The sequence below is a fragment of the Megalops cyprinoides genome, chromosome 4 (genome assembly GCF_013368585.1).
Source record: "Megalops cyprinoides isolate fMegCyp1 chromosome 4, fMegCyp1.pri, whole genome shotgun sequence".
NCBI classification, from domain to species: Eukaryota; Metazoa; Chordata; class Actinopteri; order Elopiformes; family Megalopidae; genus Megalops; species Megalops cyprinoides.
In genome coordinates this window covers 27,594,062-27,616,246 of record NC_050586.1, presented here as the reverse complement: position 1 = coordinate 27,616,246, position 22,185 = coordinate 27,594,062, and the positions used below count along the sequence as shown (strand labels likewise).

General features: G+C 45.7%; 1 protein-coding gene across 1 annotated transcript in view; it reads left to right on the top strand.

Moving 5' to 3' along the window:
* Positions 1 to 17,015, top strand: part of ipo11 (importin 11) — a 157,004-nt gene extending 139,989 nt beyond the window's left edge. The window contains exon 30 of the mRNA XM_036527298.1: positions 15,714 to 17,015. Within this exon, the coding sequence (XP_036383191.1) occupies positions 15,714 to 15,878 (165 nt within the window). The 3' untranslated portion in view covers positions 15,879 to 17,015. The remainder of the gene's footprint in view (positions 1 to 15,713) is intronic.
* Positions 17,016 to 22,185: the final 5,170 nt, after the last annotated feature.

The window sequence follows — 22,185 nt, the reverse complement described above, 5'->3', positions numbered from 1 at the left end:
ACACCAGTGACACATTAAATGATTAGACAGAAATGTGATAAGGAAGCCGTTTGTCAGTCTATCTCTCGAATCGAGTTTGATTCTCTTCCCTCTCCGCCAGCAGTTCTTCCCAGAGAGGGCCAAACTAATGGACTAGGAGACATATGATTAAATAAAGTGTCAGAAAGGCTGGAGACTGCACTGTAAACGCAGCTAGTCTTTCTTCCCTTAACTCTTTCTCGCCCCTGTCTCTAACCTCTCTCTCTCTCTCTGTTTTATTCAAACACTGTCCAGGCACAAACAGCAGTCAGGCCAAATAAAGATCTGAGTAAACTCACAACTTGAAATACTGTTCCGCATAGTGTATTGTCAAATACATCTATGAGAATATTACTGTTAGTAGGGTGGGTAATAGACATAACCACAAATAATAGGGGTGATGATGATGAGGGTAACAGTGATATTAATAATGATTTTTGAGAAGAAAATGTTTCCTTGTGTCTGGTGTCACCTGCTGTCACTCAGGCCTCAGCAGGCAGTAGCTGCTACTGGTCTTCCAGCTTACTTTTCCGTGTAGGTTTGGAGTTGTCCTCAGTCTGGGTAGATTCAGGAATTCATTTCTGTCTGAGCTGTTCTATCTTGACCTTTTGTTGCCATAGCCTCTCCACTGTGGCCACCCAGGCTGGGCTTTCCACACCTCTAATTGTCAATATTTCATTTTATTTATTTCTTTTTATTTGTTTAAGATCTGTTGACAAAAGGCATGTGTTTTATAATGGAAGCCTGACCAAGCTAATAGATGCACAGCATTTGAAGAGCATATATAATTTATCTGAAGAGAGATATAAAATTAAATATAATTTATCTTAAATAAATAAATGTAAAGGCTTGGCTTATTGTCAGTTACCATGGTGTGATGGTGTGTGCATCTGTGCATCTTAATGTGTGATATAGTACTGTCAGACACAGGCTTTAGCTGTCTTTTCCATGTGCTGCAATGTCATTTGGTATACTCAAGTTGTCTGCATTTCATAAAGCTATCCAGGGGGCTGCTAGGTTTTATTTTATTGGTAGTGCTTTAGAATCAACTGCCTCTAGTGAGTCTTTTCTGCACTCAGCTCTTTGTGTTTCAGGGGTTTATTGATGGTAAGTCTTATTTCAATGCCAATGTTCCTAAAATGTAATTGCTCTTTTCTGAATGTTCATTTTCATTAATAATGAATGTTAGCCTAGTTCAGACATGTATGCATTACTAAGTCTTGTTATATTCTTTTGTACTGGTAATATCATTTTGTCCAATTCCACAAGCAGAGATTCATGTTGGATGTTCTCCAGTTTTGTAATGACTCATTTTGTAAGTAAAATGCAACATATCCCTGCCATAAAGTGCACTTGTTGGAATGATTGATTTCAAAAATCTGAGCCAAATTGTAATTGGAATGTCAAAGTGTTATTTCTTTCTTAATGGGCCAAAGAGCCCTTTTGGCTTTCTCTCTCAGTTCACTCATGGCCAGATCTGGCCTGTGGATAAGTGCATTTTGAGGTCTGATTAAGTGTCAAGGTACCTCCATTCTGTTATGTTTTCGTTAATTTGACACGTGCATTTCCTTGATGTGTGGACTTGTTCTGAAGGAAAAACTAATTCTTATAGTTGGGGATTATTTGTCCTTGATTACAAACTGAGGGAGTAAGTCTGTGCTGACGATGGGCTTGGACCGTTCCAGCTGAACCTCCTGCAACACCAGGCTCTTGTGTGTCAGTGTATCTGCCCACTTCTTTCCTTCCCTTTCTCTGCCTCTCCTCTCTTTTTCTTCTTCCTCCCTCACTCTCTTTCTCTTGCATTCTCTTTCTCTGAGATTTACCCTTGTCTATTAAATTGTGACAGGAAAGGTGGAAAAGTGGCAAATTAATGTTTGCCCTCCTGTTCACGTTTTTCCCCCTCCCTGGCTCCCAACTCCTACAGGTTGCCTCTGAGGGGCCCCTTGGCCCGATATTGGTCCGATGCCGCTTTGAAAACGTGGCAGGCTTTGTTTTGCTGTGTCTCCTTTGTGATGGATTTATTTAAATGAAGATGTCTAGCGTGCCTGTGCTTCTGATGATCCACCCAGCCCCGTTAGACATGGAGGGATGAGTTCTGAATGTGTGAATAGACAGAGTCGGCCCCCGGGGAACAGGTGCAGCCTGGCATTAATCAACAGTAGTTTTAGGTGCCAGCAGCAATTATGCTTTAATAGAAACATATTTTGAGGGAGGTGGCGTGTGAAAAGGAGTTTATTTCTCTGGAGTTTGCGAGGAGTTGTGAATACACACCACACTGAATTTAAAAAAAAAATTGATACATTTTTTGTAGAGTCCCTTTACTGGACTGTCTGATAAATGGTCAGAACATCCTATCTAACCATAGTACCATCAGACTGATGCTCACTTGACAAGGTTAACCCCCAGATTTCTGCCAATGAACATAAAAAAATGGTAATTTTGTTCAAGACAATTAACTGAGTCTGAAAGTTGCTCAGACATACAGCACATGGCCTGAGCGTATCAAGGGAAATATGTGGATTATTGATGTGCATTCTGCAGATGCAGGTTGTTATAATTTTTAGATATGTTTATGGTACCATTGCATTTTTTTTTCCATGTCGCAGAGGGGGAGCATTTGACTCATTGTGACTTTTAACATGCTGGTCCAGTTGGGGGAAAGTGATAGCAGATGCAAGGAAGATCTGCAAATTATTTGTATATTTGTTACATAATTTGTTTTTGTAGGACTTCATTAGCAGGAGGGACCATGTACAGGCTGTGAGCAAGACATGGCTCACCTGAGTGCAATAATAATGAGCCGGGTAAACGTGACCTCCGACAGCATTGATCGACTGTCCGTGCTGACAGGCTGAGAGCTCTGACAGACAGCTTCAGGGTCTGTGTTTGTCCTTTTTTTGATTGATCTGGGAAGCTTGTAGTGTTTGCTGAAGGTTTTTAAGTAGTTGGAAGGGGCTGACTTCTGTGTTGCATGGAATCCTGTTGCTGCTGTTGAATAGCGGTCCACGCGGGATTACGCTGTTGAACTGCGGTCTCTGTGAGGTAGTGCTGGACCTGTTTCCAGTGACCTGCCTTAGCTGTAGGTCAGTGATATCTGAACGGAGCCTGAGGCTCTCCCACAGCAAATTGACCGGGACTGACAGTATGTTGGCCAATCCTAGAGACAGTGCAGCAGGTTTACCGAAAGCTTAGGACAGTCAAGCGGGAACAGGCTTGTGGGTAATACACACAGTGGGTGCTGCTAGCTAGGCAGCACAACACTGTTGGAGTGTTGTTTATAGCTCACACTATAAACGCATGTGGATTGCAGTCTGTGTAGAATCAACATCAAGTCACCAGTTTTTCCTGCTCTCTCCCTAGAAGAATTTGTGCCGCAGAAGTTCTGACTGGATGAGTTTGTGCTGTAGAAGCTGTGTATGAATTGGCAGTACTTTAGATCAGCAGTATATGTTCGTACGATTTGTACTGTACAGTCACCACAGTCTACGAAGTGCACGAAGGGTGCTGGACTGTGAAGTGCAGACAGAATGATTCCTCTAAACTCTAGAGTCAGCTGTGTAAATCTGTTTGATCGCTCTTGTGTATTGCAGCCATTAAATCTTTGCAATGATCCTGTGTTTTCCTCAACCCCTGACTTAGGTACTATTACAAATCACACCATTACAAATCACTGTCTGAAGCTTCTGCAGGACTCATGGGTACTCATGACGGCTTTTTTGATGCTGTTGCTGTTTTTTTTTTTTTTTTTTTTGCTTAATCTTAGTTGTTGAAAGAAGACAAACTTTTAGAAATTCCATCCACATAAATGTGCAAAGGAGCGTCTAATATGCTAAATAGGGGTGCATGAGAGTCATGCATGTTGTACGTCAGGGCTAGCCAAATATGAAGTGTGGGTTACAGTTTAGCAGATAGTTGTGAAGTGGGAGGCACATTCAGAACTGAGCAAAGAATCGCCGTTACATCGCGGAGCCCTGCAGCAGTAAATGTGTGGACGTGAGGCGGGGAGCCTGCTGCGGGATTTCTGCTGATTCCGCAGCTGTGGGATTTGGGTTATTAGCAGCGGCTCTCCGGGCCGCGTTAAAGCCTGGCTGGACGCGGCGGACCCCTGACAGGCTCGAAAGAGAAAGCCGAAGGCGAGCGCCGCTGAGCCTACACCGCCAGAGATAAAAGAGCGGGAATTGGAAATGTGATTATTGTAATCAGCGCCGTGCTTCCAGGCAAACTGAATATCGATTCATGAGGCTGGAGTGCGGCGGAGGTCGTTAAAAAAGCCGGTGGGTGCTTCTGAGCAGCTCTTTGGATATCAGAGCCCGAAAGCCATACAGAATTCTCCCATGGAATTATGGACTTTTTTAATTGAAGTGAAAGAAACCAGCAGGGTGAAGTACAGTAATTGCCGTTTCTGAAAAGCCGCACACAGCAAGTTCCGTTAGAGTGGCTGGATACCTCAAAGAGTCAGGATTAGAACTCAGGTATTTTTCTTTTTTAAAGAAACATAAACAATGATTTAAATCCATTTTCTTTTCATTTCCTGAACGTTCTGCTCGTTCCCCTCCTGTGAAAGGATTTGTCAGAGAGTTTTAGGGGTGAATTTATGAAATGTCAGCGTGTGATTTATGAAGCCTTTGAGACAGGATGTAAGGACTTCCATTATGGCTTATAATAGAGACCCGAGAACCATGGGACAGGATGTGTAAAACCACCACAGCGCCAGACTCCAAAGGAGAAAATCTGTGCTCAGAATTACTCTACCTGAGGCAAAATCACCTTGCAAATACAAAAAAAAATGTGAAATTGGCAAGTAGTATTGCCCTTGGAAAAGAAGTTTACAGTTACAAACATCTCTGAAACACCTCTACAATTCTGAGGTGGAATGCAGCGCAGATCTGTGCAAATCCATCTTGCTTATTTATTCATGTATTTACCAGGTTATGTACACATACGTCACTTTGACTCCAAGCAAAATGAAGTTCAGCAAAGCTAATCATGGAAACCGTATAGTACAGTAATAATACAGTAATTTGATCCTTGTTGAATGTCAAGGTGTAGGTAGCATCTGCAGCAGGTTAAATAACAAATTGAGTAATTAAATTTCTCTTAAATTGCAGACATGTATACATAGTGGTAAAAATAAGACAGAATTCCATTTTCAGGTTTGAATGGTTTTTCCATTGCTGTTAGTTTGTAAAGCCCATGCATCATTTTTAAATATTCTTAGTTTGACAGTCTTTTGATAAATCTTTTTTTAAACTTACTTTTGTCCTTCCATTTTGACACAGCTATTTGTTTAAAAAACGAGCCTTCAGCTTCTCTGTATGGGGAAAAAGAAAGCTTTTTGTCTCTGTCCAGTTGTTTATATGAACTAGATGCCATCTGTAAATGCTCAGAAAACCCAGCATGAATTTGATGGAGGCATTTTGCTTATTCAGGCATGTAAACCATTTCCTGTCCTGAACATTTCAAACGAAAGAAGGGAAGACCGTTCTTTCATCATGACACTAAAACTCGTTATCTACCCTTTTCCCACTGTAGAGCTGGAACCAAGCTGGCTCATTATAGCCCTTTCTCACTGTAGAGCTGGAACCAAGCTGGCTCATTATAGCCCTTTCTCACTGTAGAGCTGGAACCAAGCTGGCTCATTATAGCCCTTTCCCACTGTAGAGCTGGAAGCAGGCTGGCTCATTGTGCCCCTTTCCCACTGTAGAGCTGGAAGCAGGCTGGCTCATTGTGCCCCTTTCCCACTGTAGAGCTGGAAGCAGGCTGGCTCATTGTGCCCCTTTCCCACTGTAGAGCTGGAAGCAGGCTGGCTCATTGTACCCCTTTCCCACTGTAGAGCTTGAGCCAGACAGTCTCATTATACCCCTAATAATCAGAGTGTCTGCTGTGCCAAGCCAACCCAGAGCTCTCTGCTATTGAGTACTTTTGCTCATTGATATGGTGATTGATTGTGTTCTGTGGGAAACTTCAAGGCTGAATCAGATGAATCATTCGATCGAAAAGCACCTGGATCACAGCACTCATTCGGGAAGTTTTATGGAGTGTCCAAGGTCACCTGGTCCGTCCGTTAATCTGGAGAGACAGAAGGTGATGGATCTTTTCCCATCAGGAGTTTCACCAAGTTTTACAACTGCTAAGAATGTGATTTTTCTCTCGTCCCGTTTTTAATCTTGAAGAGGTGAGGAGCAGGGCACTCTGTCATTTTTATCCAGCACGATCCCCAGAATGTGGCACACAGCGGGATTCCATAATCATTTTTATTTATTTATTAGATTTTTGCCATGATTGCATTACTGCAATCTCCTTAATCAACATCAGCTTAAAAATCTTAAATTGTCATTTTGTTTTTTGCAGCTTTTTTGCTTGAAGGCTTTCTTGAATGGAAGATGATGCCCTTTTTCCAAGGGTGTGTGTGTGTGTGTGTGTGTGTGTGTGTGTGTGTGTGTGTGTGTGTGTGTGTGTGTGTGTGTGTGTGTGTGTGTGTGTGTGTGTGTGTGAGCGTGTGCGCGTGTGCGTGTGTGCACGTGTGCACGTGCATGGTGGAAGTATGGGTTAGTCATCATAAGAGCAGTTAGCATTTTAAGTAACCCTTTTTTGTATGTTTGTATGTTATTAACAACATTTTTGTAAAGACGAATTTAGTGTGTGTGTGTGTGTGTGTGTATGTGCATGCTTGCACACATACATGCACGCATGTGTCTGACCATGTACACACATTACTTCATGCATACACACTCCAACTCCCGTATGTATCCCATTGATCTGAGCTGCCATTGGGTGCCACGTCAGCAGATATTGCTGGCCATATTTCATGCTGGACTCTTTGAAAATGCTGACTTAGAGAGTATATATCATATATTTAATACAATATCTCTCTCTGCTCCTTTTATTGCTTCCTTCACTCTTCAATTCCACAGCCATATATGGGGTCCCACCAGGGACCGCTGTAGTCTCTTCTGGAACCCTGTGGAGCTCTCTGTGGAGCTTTGTTAAGGCCGACTGATTACTGGTCTCCGCAACCTCTCTGTGAAGTAGGATCGTACAGTAGACTCTCCAGCTATGACTGATTAAGGTATTAATTAAGATTAAGTACCTTGCCCAAGGGTACAGCAGCAGTGTCCCAGTGGGGACACAAACCAGCAACCTTCCGTTTACGAGCCCTGCTCATTACCACTGTGCTGCAATGCCTCCCAGCATTTTTGTGCATACTTTAAAAAAAAAAAATGGTCTCTCCTGGCTCTGTGTAATAAAGGATTGGGTAGCTGTCGACTGTGGTTGGTCGGTTGGTTGGTCAATAGTCTCTCCACGGACCTTTGTAAAGAAGGCTTGGTCTTTGGTCACTTTAAGGACCTAATTTAAGAAAAGCTTGATGGCATGTAATACCTGCAAAGTGTCGCCACAAGGAGGTGTTAACCAGAGCACTGGCATAGACTACTGCATTGCAGTGAGATCGAGGATCACATACTTCCATTTTCTTTTCTTTTCTTTTCATCAACGATTCTTTTTTTTTTTTCCCCTCACCAGATTTATCTTATTGCGTATCATCGTCCATATTGCATTTCTTCTTGCTGTTCTGATCTTTTGCCACTGCAGCACTGTGAATGTGTTGGTTTGCCTCCTCTTACTGACAGTTCAAATTCTTAGGAAAAATTTCCACTTTTAGCATATGTGTCTTCTCTGAGCTGGTGCCAGATAGCATGTCAAATCCGGCATGTTCAAAATCAAATCCACTTACAGTGTACAAAAAGTAAAATCACTGTGTGTGTTGGTTCTTTAATAGCCCACGCAAAATATCAACTATTATGAGTGTTCATAGTAAATCAGTCCCTGGGTGCCCTTGTAAAGAAGGATTGTCATTGGTCACTCCAAACACACTGTAAACAAAGTTGCCTTTAAGCAGTCTGTGAAGTAGTCTGTTTCAAGGACCCTTACAGAGAACCATGGGTCAGTTGCCTCTCCTAAGTACCCTTATAGAGAAGGATGGATCAGTTCATCTTTTCTCCCATACCCTAAGAGAATGTTTTCTGTTCGTCTGAGCCGTCCTTAACGTTGGGCTGACTCTAAATGTGTGACCATGCTGTGCACAAAAAGTCCTCTTTTTTATACCCAGTCACATTGCATTATGAGATTGACCAAGTCTTCTCCTCTCCTTGAAGTTGCCATCACACATCTGCTCCTCCCTGTCACCTGAGAGACCAGTGTGGTTGCCAGGTCAGATCACTTAACTATGCAGGGGCGAGGTGTCCTCCCCCCACCCTGAACCCAAATTTCTAGACTTTCTAGACCTGACCCTCCCTTTCCCTGGTTTTTCAGAGCTCAGAGAGGGATTGAGGGAGGAGAAGGTTTTGCATATAGCCTGACTGTCTGCGCAGATGTGAGATTTCTGAGACTATCAGGGCTCTACATTGGCTCCTTTCACACAGAAGCACAGATTTCCCAATTGATGCCGCAGATATAATGTTTCCCACAGCTGAAGCTGGCAGCTTCCTGATCTCTGTGATTAACAAGTGTGAGAGGTCAGAGGTGTCCCCCAGAGGCTAATCAGGGCATTACAGTGAGTGCAGCCTCATTAAAGGGCAGAATTGCTGCAATTAAACCCTAACCTCACAGCACGCTCAACACATTATCTTAAACCCGACCACCAGAGGGATGGAACCTGCCTCTCCCTCTCACTTCCCCTTTTCTATATTCCTGCCTTTTGCTCTCTCTCTCTCTCTCTCTCTCTTTCCCCCTCCACCCCCCCCCCCACTGCTCTGTTTCTCTCTTCCCTCCCTTGATCTTTCTGCCACCCCCCCCCCCCCCCCCCCCCACGTGTTTCTCTCTGACACAAAAAACATGCAAATGTTTCTGTTCGTACTGTGTGTTTCGGTTTTTCCCTGGCAGCTTTTGTTGCTTGCAGTTCAGGGGTCAGTCCGTACTGAAGGCAGGGGGGTGAATTGGCCGCTCCCCCTTGCCTGGCTTTCAGCTGTTTCGGGGCCCGGCCATCCCCGGATCAGCGGTTCTGTGGCTTCGGGTCACATCTAAGGGGCACTTCTGGCCAAAGGGGCGGGCAGTCGCCGTGGACGCAGTGGTCCGCGGGTGCACGTCTCCACGGTTGGCGAGCTGGCGTCGCGTTAACGGAAGGGAGGGAGTGGGCAGAAGCTGCAGGAGAAGGCGTGCGGTTAATCACACTTTCTCCTCACTGGGACAGGCTCGCTGGAGCAACACACCTGTCCATCATCTTGCTGCAGGAAAGAGTGGCAGCCGGGACCTCTGAGACATTAGGAGAATTTATGGCGAGCACAAAATCGTAAACCATTAACTCCGCAGCCGTGCCCTTCTCAGAGCAGTCGCAGCTGGAGAGCGCCGGTGTGCGTTGTGTTTGGCATTCAGGTGTGTTTTTCTCAGCATGTCTGTAAATGTCACGGAACGTGCGCTAACGTTTAGCGGGTGACACCGGATTATTATCGTCATTTTCATAACTGAGTCTCTGTAAATTGGTCAGTGGGATCAGGGCGACACTCCTCTGCGTTGGCACGGGAACACCATATAATTAAAGACAACAGAGAAAGAGTTTGAGTAATGCGTCATTCGTGACATAGGCATGCGTGTGTGTTTTCTGATCAGTGATGGGCATGTACTTCTTTCTCCATGTGAAACATTGTGACTTTCAACACGTTGTTAATACTGTCATGAAACTAGCATGTTTTGCCTTGATCACTGCTCTACACTGCCTCTCTGACCACTGCTCCACACAGCTGCTCTGACCGCTGCTCCACACTGCAGGTTGGGTTGGTGTCCCAGCATTTGAAACTGTATGAAAAAATGCCCCCTGAAAAGTTCATAGTTCATAGCATTATTTAGTCACTTTTTTGTCTCTGTGTGGCATAAACATGCAATCATTGTGCATAATATTCTCACATTTTTATTCAGGCACTATCTACATGTAGATAGATATAGATATAGATATAGATATGGATATAGTACTGTGTACATCTGTTAGAGATGCTCTGCATATCAGGAGGACCAGTATCTGCTGGGAGAAAGCACAGCTACAGTGCATCGTGTGTTTTGTGCAGGTGGAACAACATCTCTGTGGTTAAGTACGCTCTTTAAAATGGTGGAAGCGTGTGTGTGTGTGTGTGTGTGTGTGTGTGTGTGTGTGTGTGTTGTCACTTTTGAGTTTGAAGAGTATGGAGCACCACTATTGCTTTCAAACAATAGCATTCATTAATGCATGAAATTAAGCAAATGCTCATGAAGTGAAACTGAGTTATGGTATTATTTTCAAATTAGCTGCCTTGGTTAAGAAAAAGCTTTTAAAAATTTAGGTCATTGACTGAAGGCATTGGGAATATTTCTGTCTGCCTCTAATGATTGATGTAGCATTGGGAGATTTTGATATTGGCAAAGTGTGTTGAAACTGAACAAAATCTTCTTACTTAAGATGCTACTCAGTGTCCTGTAAACTTCTAAAGTGCCTTTCCTTAATCTGTGTGATATTAAGGAGGCTGCAGTTCACTGCTCTGATTCGGAAATCAAGCTTTTCATAGATTATAGTCAGTACCCAGAATCCTTTGCTTGCTGTGTGGTATTGAAAGCTATTACTATTTGAGTAGAGCAGACCTGCCAAGCTCATAAAAAGAAGAGAAAAGGGAACATTTGTGCATTCTTGTGATAGCTCAGGAGGTAGGCAGGAATGTGCAGAGTATTGTAGAGAAATCCCCCCTTCCTCTGTTCTTACCCAGCTTTACAACTGCAAAACCTCTTTGTCTTGAAGACATCTTTTGGTGCAATTTTTTGATGAAAGGATGAAAAACCTAAAGTTAATGATTTTATGTCACCTGTTACAAGACCTTGGAGTATACATGCCCTAAGAAGTGACATCTTGTATTTGTACGTGCTTGTGTGTATTTATCTTTGTGAATATCTGTATCTGTGTGTGGGTGTGTTTACGTGCGTGTGTGTGTGTGTGTGTGTGTGTGTGTGTGTGTGTGTGTGTGTGTGTGTGTCTGTGTGTGTGTGTGTGTGTGTGTTTACGTGCGTGTTTACGTGCGTGTGTGTGTCTGTGTGTGTGTCTGTGTGTGTGTCTGTGTGTGTGTGTCTGTGTGTGTGTGTGTGTGTGTGTGTGTGTGTGTGTGAGTGAGTGAGTGAGGCGTGCACACATGTGTGGTCGTGTGTAAGTGTGAGAGAGAGTCTGAGTGTCATACTACCGCATTGGGACAGTTTGGTTTGTGATGGATTGAATCATTTTCCAGTTGATTGTGTGTGAAGGATGTTCTGAGCCCTCATGCTAACTCAGTGTTTGGGAAGGAGTACCGTGTTATCTGGACTCCCTCTCCCTCCATCCCTCCCTCCCTCCATCCCTCTGTTAGATTTTACATATATATAGATTACTTCGCCCCCTCCCTCTCTCTCTCTCTCTCTCTCTCACTCTCTCTCTGTCGCTCACTCTCTCGCACTCTCTCCCTCTCTCTCTCTCCCCCCCCCCCCCCTCTCTCTCTCTCTTTGGCTCAGTGAACACGGCTATGGAAGCGTAAGCTGCCGTGAGGTTTTCCTTCGATGCTGGTAACGGGATTAGCTGGCACTGCCTCCCCTGCCAGCTGTCTGGCCTCTCTGGCCGTTTCCAGCGTGTCCCTCCGTCCCTCCGCATTCCCACGCTGTCAGGCCCCCGTCTCTGCATTGCTGTACCACATGTCTCCCAGAAACAGTGCCATGCCGGCGATTACACAGCCAGCGCCACCATTGCTGGCATGGGCGAGCTCCGTGTTTGTTTCTGCCTTTGGCTTTCACCGGCTTTGCCTCGCCAGACCCATTTCAGCATGAATGACAGAGCGTTGTGGGCTCGCGTCCTGGAGAGGGCAGAGGTTGTGGCGAACCCTAGTTGTCCCCGGGCGGCTCCTGTGCTGATGCGTACGTGGGGTCAGGGAGTCGGTACGACACAGAATGATACACTGGTAGCAGTTAGCTAAGTACCTTCAGGTTATCGATAGGCAGACGTCAGTCTGTCTGTCCTGGGGCCATGTCTCCTGACAGTCTTGTCAGAACCTGTTAGCTTAGCCCTGTTCCACATTTCCACAAGAACATTCCTCTAACCCCACATCCTGCTCAGCCCTTCCAGAAAAAACAAGCCTTTAATATCAAGGCTTCCATACAATTAGCAGTATGTAAGCAACAGGTATGGAAGGTATCTTGAGGTCTCTATCTGAAGGTCTTAAGGAAATTTATGTTCTGTACCATTTGTCTTATTGTTGTTGAGAAAAACAGTTGCAGAGAGTACTGAGAATAAGCTGAAAGGCAGGATCCTCTACTGTTTTTTCATGCATTCTTATTCACATCACTCCTGTGTTTTGTTTGTTTTTTGTTTTACTGCATGGTGTGCCGTAGTTACAAACAGCAGGGTCTGTTTCTGCTCCTGCCCCTCTCCCTGCTTTCCTTGCCTTTCTGAAACGTCCCTTCACCTCCACTGAAAGGCGATAGCTTTGCCACGTCGCACAGGCCTGATTGCCTCACGCAGGCAGACAAGCAGCTGCAAGCCATCGGCCAGCAACGACGCGGCTGCCTGCCTCTCTCCCAGTCCCTGCAATCAATAAGAGAGAGCTCCACAGGAACAGTACGGACTTGCTGTCAGACGCGTCTGTCCCCTCCTCCCTCTTTCAGGCCCCAGAGAGTGACATTTAGCACTGGAAATAAAAACACTGTGAGCTCCTCTGATGACCATTTCTTGGCTTCACGCTTCGCTCTGTACTGCTCCATCAAATTAAAGAGCTAAGCTTCCCGCTCACGGCATGCTTAACGCGTTTTCTCCAGGTAGCGGGAGTTTGGGGGTTTGTGCTAGAGAGGATCTGCCAAGCTCAGCAACTATTAGCGAAAATTTAAAGAAATCTAATCCGGCCCTGGCTCTGTGTTGGCGTGGTTGCTTCCACACGGGGCTCAGTGTAACGTCGTTATGGGGGGGATTCACTTACAGGCCCTGGTCTCCCACGCATATGCTGCTGTGTATACAGGTTCACTCTCATCCACTCAGCCTGCTGCTTAGCACAGCTCAATGTCCTCATTCCCTCACAACAGGATCTCGGAGTGATTCCATTGTAAGGGGGAAAAAAAGCAGCACATTTCTTACTCATTATTTTTGAACATCAGCAGCGTCAGGATTATTTTGCGTGTCGGTGTATTATCCTGATCGGCACCATCCAGGGCTGCTGCGGATTATAGGCCCGCTTGCATTAATAAACGGGCGTCCTTCTCTGTGGGGTGAACGCCGCCGGAGCGACAGTACGATGTCTGATCACTGCATCAGTCCACATCCACTCCAGATGCGTTATCAAAGTTCCCCAAGCTGCCTGCCGCTTTCTCTGGCCCAGCACTTGTGGTTTCCACCCCTGAGGAACTGGAAGGAATACTGGAGGCTGTCAGGAATTTCGTCTGATCTGCTGGGTCCGGAGCGCCCACAAACCTGTGAGACCAATCCTACGACGGAGTGGTTAACAGAATTGGGGTCATCACCTCCACCCTAGTACAGGCCTGTGGTGTAACGCTTTCAGGTGGAAGGACCCAGGCAAAGACTAGAATGCCAAAGTTAGGTATTTTATTTGACAGCACAAACCGCAAACAGTAGTCAAAAACAGTCCATGTCAAAACCACAAAAGCAGGCAGATATCCAAAAACACGAGGCAAAGACAAATCCAAAAGTACAAGCAGAGGTCATACACAGGCGAAACGGGTAAACAGGAACAGAGGGGCACAGGCAGAAATCAGGGTCCAAACAGGCAGAGCAGTCAAACTAACCAGGCAGAGAATTGTTCCAAATCGGCAGGCAGGAAGAGTATGCAAGGGGCCAAGCAGAAGTTAAACATAAGAGCGAACAGATAGCTACAGCAGGCGGGAACGAAACAGTCTAACAAACTGAAGACGAACTGGCAGAGAACAAAGAAAACAGAGGGGTATTCATACACAGACTAATAATAAATTAACAGGGAACGGGTGAGAAGGACGGGCTTCAGGTGGTGGGTGTGGCAGAAGGGCAGACAGGCAGGACAGGAGGTGGGACGACGGAGCACGTGGGGCTGTAAACAAGAACAAAAGCACACAAAAACGCAAAAACAAAGACACACCTACACTGACAGACAGGAAGACAGAGAAACACAACACAAGCCAGACATCAAGCTGAATTACTGAAGTGGTGCTGCAGCCCGGGTCAGTTAGGGGGTTTGACTGACCCAGTCTTTTTGGGGGGGGGTGCTGTCGCTCGACTCCCACCACTCAGCGGGATGTTAGAAGTAATAATTCCCATTGCGTTTCTGATGAGAAGGATGGAGAATGGCAATTCTTATTAAAAGAGAGAGTCTGCGGGATGGGGTGTCAGGACGGTTACAGTAATGATAATACAAATGGCAGTGATGGTTCCACAATTAATCAGCGCACTTTCTCGCATGATCGCTCCCTCTGATAGCCTGCTGTTATCAGCGCCAAAGTCGCAATTACCTGATCAGCCGTCTCGCCCAGGAGCGCCGGCGACCTTTTAGGGCGATTATCATAAAAGGAGGGCCGGGAATGAGGAGTGGCACACCTGTGTGTGCAGACGGCGGCACCGACGCCACGGCGGCCCCCGCGGGTCGGTGCAGGGTCTGATTCCCGCTGCGCAGTGTCGGCGGCGGCTCCCGAGCCTGCGGTCCTGTTTGTCGCAGGAAGCAGGAAGCTGTTGTCGCCCCGGGCAGGCTCACCGCGCTCCCCTCAGCTGCACAGGTGATTGGGCTGCCTGCTGAGCGGAGCGCTCTCAGCCCAGGGGTCTCCGAGGAGGGAGCTTAATTAGTGTAATTATGTTATTAGCTGCTGACTGACATATCTATCCAGGCCCCCCCGGAATATAAACTCAGAATGGGGGGTGGGGGGGGTACGCAGATTCACGTGCGTTGGTCACGTGGCAGGGGGCACACCCGGTGCACTCCCCTCCTGTTTTAAAGCTTGCGCTGTGTTTCTTTTGCAGGTGCGTGCACGTACTCTGCGCTCCTCCTGGATCAGAGCTGCCCAGTTTTATGTATTAGTGCTTCTCAGAGGCCTTTATCAAGAGGCCCTTATCCACAAGCCTTGCTGGACCTTCATCCCCAAACCTTGCTAGGTCCTTATCCACAGGCCCTTATCCAGAAGCCTTATCCACAAGCCTTGCTGGACCTTCATCCCCAAACCTTGCTAGGTCCTTATCCACAGGCCCTTATCCAGAAGCCTTATCCACAAGCCTTGCTGGACCTTCATCCCCAAACCTTGCTAGGTCCTTATCCACAGGCCCTTATCCAGAAGCCTTATCCACAAGCCTTGCTGGACCTTCATCCCCAAACCTTGCTAGGTCCTTATCCACAGGCCCTTATCCAGAAGCCTTATCCACAAGCCTTGCTGGACCTTCATCCCCAAACCCTACTAGGTCCTTATCCAAAGGCCCTTATCCAGAAGCCTTATCTACAAGTCTTGCTAGATCTTTGTCCCCAAACCCTGCTAGGCCCTTATCCAGAGTCCCCTATCCACAGGCTCTTATCCAGAGGCTCTTATCCATGGGCCTTACTCCCAGTGTCCCAGCAGCCTTTTGCTCCCCTGTTTCCATTCTACTATACATAATATGCTAATAAGAAGTTTCTTATTATAGGATTCAGTATTCTGAGTTCCAGGTTGGACTCCACGTATGGTGTTACCTATTGTCTCCCCGTCTCTCCCTCCCTCTCCTACAGCTCGCCTTGGAGGACCCGGTGCACAGCGTTTCTCTGCAGCAGTTTGTGTACGAGAAGCTGAAGGCGCAGCAGCAGCTGATGGGGGAGCAGGGCTTCCAGGCGCTGATGGAGACCGTGGACACGGAGATCGTCCGGCAGCTGCAGGAGTTCCTGCAGGGGCTGTGAGCCCGCCCGCGGGGCCACGCCCCCCGGGCACGCCCCGGCCACGCCTCTACCGGCAAAACATTGCCAGAGCTTCCACTGCACCGGCTTCCCTCTCCCTCCTTCCTGTTGTTAGCGTGGGGATGGGCTGCGGGGGGTGGGGGGCTTCAGGCAGACACTCTGGACTCTTCTCTCCGGGAAGCCAGTTTGGGGGAGTTTCCTGTTTGCCAGCGGAAAGACCTAATCAGTGTTTACAGATATATTCTTAACCGGAAAAAAAAAGATCAGAAATGTAATTTTGTATTTATGTAAAGTATGGAGGATATTTTGCATGATAGCATTTTTTTCTCATATTCTCACACATATGCACACACACACACACACTCAAGCAGTCAAGAACAGCACCACTACTAAGATCAGCTATCTCTATATATATATTTTTGATTGCTCTTTAATTTTTCCTCTCATTATCGGAAGACAGGATGTCTTCCACCGCCAAACGAGAGATGCGCTGTATTGCTGCACTTCGCCATGTTCCTCACACGTTGGAATGATATTAACCAGAGCTGCTGCTCCGCTCTCCGGCCCTTTTCACAAAAGGCTCGCTGGAGCTCTAGATAAACCAAAAAAAAAAAAAAAAAAACGCTACACTACACTGTTTCATCTCATGAGGGTGACTGCACTGTATCCGGCTGCAACGGGACGTTACCGTCCGGACGAGAGGATGAACTCATGCCGGGGAGTGACGTGGTTGAAGTCGGGCTGCTGTTGTTTCAGCAGAAACGCAGGGCAACCTTTATCGGAAGAATCGTCAATGGACTCCAGCTCACTTGCTCTGTAGACACTGTGATTGAGTTGAGTAGCAAAAATGATTAAATTAATAAAGGCCTTAGGCTATGTCAGCCTTACTTGTTGTTGGAAATATAATTTTCCTCTGTTGTTATTTTGTTTAAAATTAGCCTGATGATGTACTGATGCAGTGTTTCTAACAGAGCGTGCTTTAATCGCGGCGGCGCTATGCTATTGCTTGCAGTTCGTTAACAGAAGGACCTTGTCATTTTTTTTTTCCAGTAAAACAGTACACGGTTGAACAACTCAAACATGGTTTGCAATCTAAGTGATTAAAGACCTTTACGGTTTGTTTTGTTGTCTGGGAGAAAACAGGCGGAAGCTGCTTTGTAAACATTGTTTCTCTTAGAATAAAAGAAGTTGTTAGAATTATTAACACTTTCTGAGTGCAGGCTGTGTCATTAGTCATCTACGGCAGAGTGTGTGGTGCGGAAGGCGTATGTCAGTCAGCCTTCCTTAGCGCACCACTCTGTCAATGTCTCCTAATGACTCACCAAGCAAGCTACCAAGTCACTGGTTGCCATCAGTGACATTGTGTTTACATGTGCATAATATTCTGATGTCAATGCGAACATTCAAGTTTCACGACGATGGCAAGAGTCCCGTAAGTACCGTCCAATAACCACGACCCCTATAAGCCAGTATTGCAGATATGACAAAACCAAATAAAGCATGCGGCACATTCCTCTGTTAAACAAAGTACTGAGTCATTTAATGACCAGAATTCCTCCCATTATTTTATGACTGAACAGTGGTTTGCAATCTCACTCGGTCATGACTCACTAAAAACATTTTTGAAGCAATGAGGTGACAGTTGCAGGATATTTTACAGGATATTTCACAAAACTGCCAAGAAAGCTACACTATGTAAAATCAACCATTTCACATGCTCTTCACAGATAATAAAATTAGCAGGAAAAATCATGCCTGTGTTTTACATGGCTAATTCAGGAGGCTTATTCTTACCTTGTACCAAAAATCAGAATATTGGCAGCGATCATACTGCATGATGCCCCTAAACAGCTTATTCGAAATGCAAGCATAACCATGATAAGGACCAATATCCAATATGCTGTGTGCATGTAGATGAAGCCACAGAGAGAAGCTGTTCCTCCAGTAGGTGCCTATTCTGCTGTAATACGTTGTTTGACCTGTAGGGTGAAAAATAGCCCACCCAGATATGAACAGCACAGCGGTGAGTGGAGAGGGATATATGGCTAAATGGCTGTTGTGAAGGTGGGACGTAGTAGGCGGTGGGAATTTATAATGTGTTTGACGTCCACTGTTAAATAGGTGGCATAATAACATAACCCTTCCACGACTGCCCAAGAACTACGGTCAGGAGGATTCATAGCTAAAAACAGTAAGCGTGAGGAGAGCGTTTTGCTTTTGGAACTTTCTAGACAGCTCTTTGAGAGTTTGCTGTCAGAACAGTTGACAGTTTCTGTGCATAACGAGAGAGCGAGAGAAACAACCAAACGCGCTGGACTTCAGATAACAGCCCAGATAGCACAGTTTGGTCCTCTAATGGCTGTCGGCGCTATGAATTATTTTATTTTTGTACAGACTGGAAAAACACTAAAAGTAGTTTATCTTCACCGCAGTTCCACTGAGCTCCTTTGGGATTTTTGTGTTGAGAATATAATGGTGTTCCCAGATGTTTGGCAAATGACTCTAAAACAGTTGAGAGGTGTCAGAGAATCGAGGAGGCTGGAACAGAGACAGAATGGAATGATACCCTGTCTTAGTTGGCTTTACTGGCTGAATGCACAGTTATGAAACCAAGGTCTTTCCTGCTTTGAGAAGTACATCTGTGTCCTGCTCGGGGCCCACACTAATAAAGACAGCATACACCCTGCCGGTCTCTAAGGGCTCCTTTGGCCTCCATCAGCTGGACTTTTGATTAAAAATATCAAGGAGAGAAGTGCTGTTCCTGGACCTCAGTGTCCCCGACATTATTTTCCACTAAGGCGTAGTTTCTGTACAAGGTGGCTTGATTCTCTGGGTACCACAGCGCAAGAGCAACTCACTTTTCTGAATTTGTCATCACAAATGAAATATGATGCAACCGTACAAGCTTTGCTATGCAAGATAAAGAACTTTGAGAACAGCTGCCATTGTTCTGTAACTGCCGTTTGTGCCGGTGTAACTCCACTTGCACTCACACTGTCTCAAATAGGGGTGAAACAGGGGCAGTGAATGGAGGCTTTTTTTTCCTGGTCAGAGGTTATTAGCAGCTAAATAAGCATGGATCAATGGTGCGATGGAATGGAAAAGATTGCCCGTTTGGGCCTATCAATGTCGGGGCTCATCTGCTGAAATGATTGCTTATTAACGTGCGTGGATATTGACAGGGCCTGGCAATGAATTCTTGAGCCGGTTGGCCGCAGTTGGTCAGAATCGCTCTGGATTGGCGACCGACTTCTCAGAAAGCGAAGATTTTCTCCGTTGTCACGGCACCTGCACGAGAGTGATGGTAATGGGGTCCGACATACTGTGACGTTTTGGCCTGTCCTCCCCATGCCGGCCATTTAAAGAGCCGTAATTAAAGATGTGAATTCATGCGAGTCCCTCTGTCACCAGTTGGACAAATTTAGCACTGGTTCACAACTGTACAGCTGAAATGTGTGAACCAATCCCAGTCCCACAGCTCACCGATAAATCCATTGACCCGTAATGACCTGTAAGTGTCAGGTTGGTACAGAGCAGCCTCTGTCCTCAAAGGACAGGATTCATCACTCACTCTTATCGAAAAACATTTAGTCACAAAATCTAATTGTACAACATCTAATTACTTAGCAACAGCCATCGACATTTGTAACTGAGAATAACTGACACTTGAATGCAGATGGATGCTTAACAATTCATCTTTCACGTCTCCTGGGTGACGTGGTTGTCATCCTGAGTGCAGACTGACCCTCACAGCCCAGGTTGTAAAGGACACTTGTCATTTGCGGATCATAATCAGGAGTCCCCTGCAGCAGAACACACTGGCTTCGTTAGGGGTACGGGTGGATGGATTCACCAGGGACTCATTGTCTCACTGCTGTCAGCTACCCTGCAGATTCGTCAGGCACCTGGAGGTGACTCGGATGACAGAGTAGCAGCGCCTGTCCTCCAATGAGTGACCGCTTCACTCTGTGGCACAGTATGTCTTGTAGTGTGAAAAATAGCTGTTGGCTGCTATGGCATGGCACATCTGTTTTTACAAACGTATAGTATACACAGGGGCATCAGGTCCACATGACTTGTGAAGCATATATCATTTGTGTGCATGAGTACCTTGCCCTTACTCACACATTAGCATTGACTATTTTCCCACTACAGAGTGTGAAGCATGTTCTGTGAATGAGTTTGGGCATAAGGCAGTCTATTCCCGCAGGTGCCACCCCTGCTCTCCTGGGTCAGAACCGGGCTGAGAGAAAGCGCACAACCCATTTGCCCTCTCCGTGTCGCTCAATTAGCTCTTTGTCTGCCGGGCCACAGCGCAGGGCGAATGCAGGAAGGGCAGAGAGCTCTCACTCAGTACTCCCAGCCTCTCCCTCCTCTGTCTCTCTCTACCCCTCCATTTTTCTCTTTTGCTTCCTCTTTCTCTCTCTGATTCTGGCTCCCCTAAATAACATGCTAGGCCTGCTCCAGAATTTGCTTTTTTTTGTTGATCCTGAATTACACAGGGATTATTGTCCAGGATCACTTTCAAGCTGATCTAGGATCAGTCTTATGGTATAAATTAGTTGAGGTGTTTGAGATTAGAGAATGTTTTTTTGTCTTCCATCCAGTGCTAACAGTGGCTTGATCTCAGTAAAATCGTTGCATGGAATCACAGCTAGTAACCCATCAGCCTGAGAGGAAGAGTTAGGAGGAGAAACACACCAGGAGAACCCCTCTATAACACCAATCTCTTTGCTGTCAGAACCCCTCTACAACACCAATCTCTTTCCTGTCAGAACCCCTCTACAACCCCAATCTCTTTCCTGTCAGAACCCCTCAGTAACCAATCCTCTTCCTGTCAGAACCTTTCTATAAACCTAATCTCTTTCCTGTCAGAACCCCCCAATAAGACCAAGCTCTTTCCTCTGAGAACCCCTCAATAAACCCAATCTCTTTCTTCTTAGAACCCCTCTATAAGCCCGTACTATTTTCTGTAAGCTTGAAGAGTGGGATCAGTTCATCTGGTCCTTGATGGTGCTTGGTGCCGTGCTGCCATGTGCTCTGTGACTCGTGAGGCCTGGCTGACATGTCAGAGAGAGGACTCCTGCAAGCAGTCATTGTAGTCGCTGTGTCTGGCCCTGCTCCCCGTGAGCAGACCACATCTGCTTCTAAAACTCAGACAAGCATGACGGCTCTGGCCTGTCTCCCTTCTGGATAGCGCTCGTGTCACTCTGATTTGCTGACTGCCCCAGTCGCTCTTTGTGAGAGTGCTGAGGTTTTGGAGAAAAGTGAACTTTTCTGTTTGTGACTTTGTTTTTGCTCTGCTTATCATACATTTTTGATCGAAGCCTGGCACGGTACCTCGATGTCGAAACTTGCCTACAAACGAATCTGACAGGAGGCAGGAATATTGTACAATGTAGTGAGTGATGCTTAGATGAAGAAGAAAAATGCTCACAAAGAAGAAAATGCTCACAAAGATATTTGAAGACACAAAAAGGTTAAAGGGTTTCTGAAAAATGTAAACTTGGAGAATGTGTTGAAAGACCGCCATCCAGGGCCACTGTGGCCGTCCAGGACCAGGCCAGGGGACTGCTGCTTCTTTAGGCTTACCTCTGACGCATGACCCAGGCTCAGCTAAACCAATCAGGGGTGAGATTTGATCTGATTGGTTGCGTCATTGTCCACATTGTCCATTTAAGTGGAAAGTACTGCTTTTCAAACTCATTGTTTCCCTGCTTTCTGTGTAAGTTGGCTATTGTTACCATTGACATGTTTAAGGTGACATTTACATTTGAATTGCAAAATCTATTGAAATTGATCTTCACTGATATTGACTTTTTTCCTGTCACAAGAAAATCAGTCATTTTACCCTCCTGAGTACTGACGCATAAAACATACCTGTAAAGGAAATAAGGCAAAGCTGTCACTCACAGGAGAACAACTGTATACCCAAGATGCTTAGCTGTAATGGATATCTGTCCATGTGTAATGAGACTGCAAATCTGTTTACTTTCATTCCTTGCTAAGAAGACTTACATCTGTCACCTGCCTTAGGATTCAGAGCATCATGTCCTATGATCTGTCAAGGCACATCTGTGTTCTCTTAAATCTAATGGATTTTGGATTTTGGATTTCTAATGAATATAGGCTAAGTCAGGGAAATAAGTCACTTTTGAACCCAGAAGACTAACAAAAGAATTGAGGCCACTGAAATCAGTGTCAAAATGATTCAATCTAACTAGGCATATTTGTATAAATCATGATGACACTGAAAATAGGCATATTTGTATAAATCATGACACTGAAAACATAAAAATTGCCTTCTTTT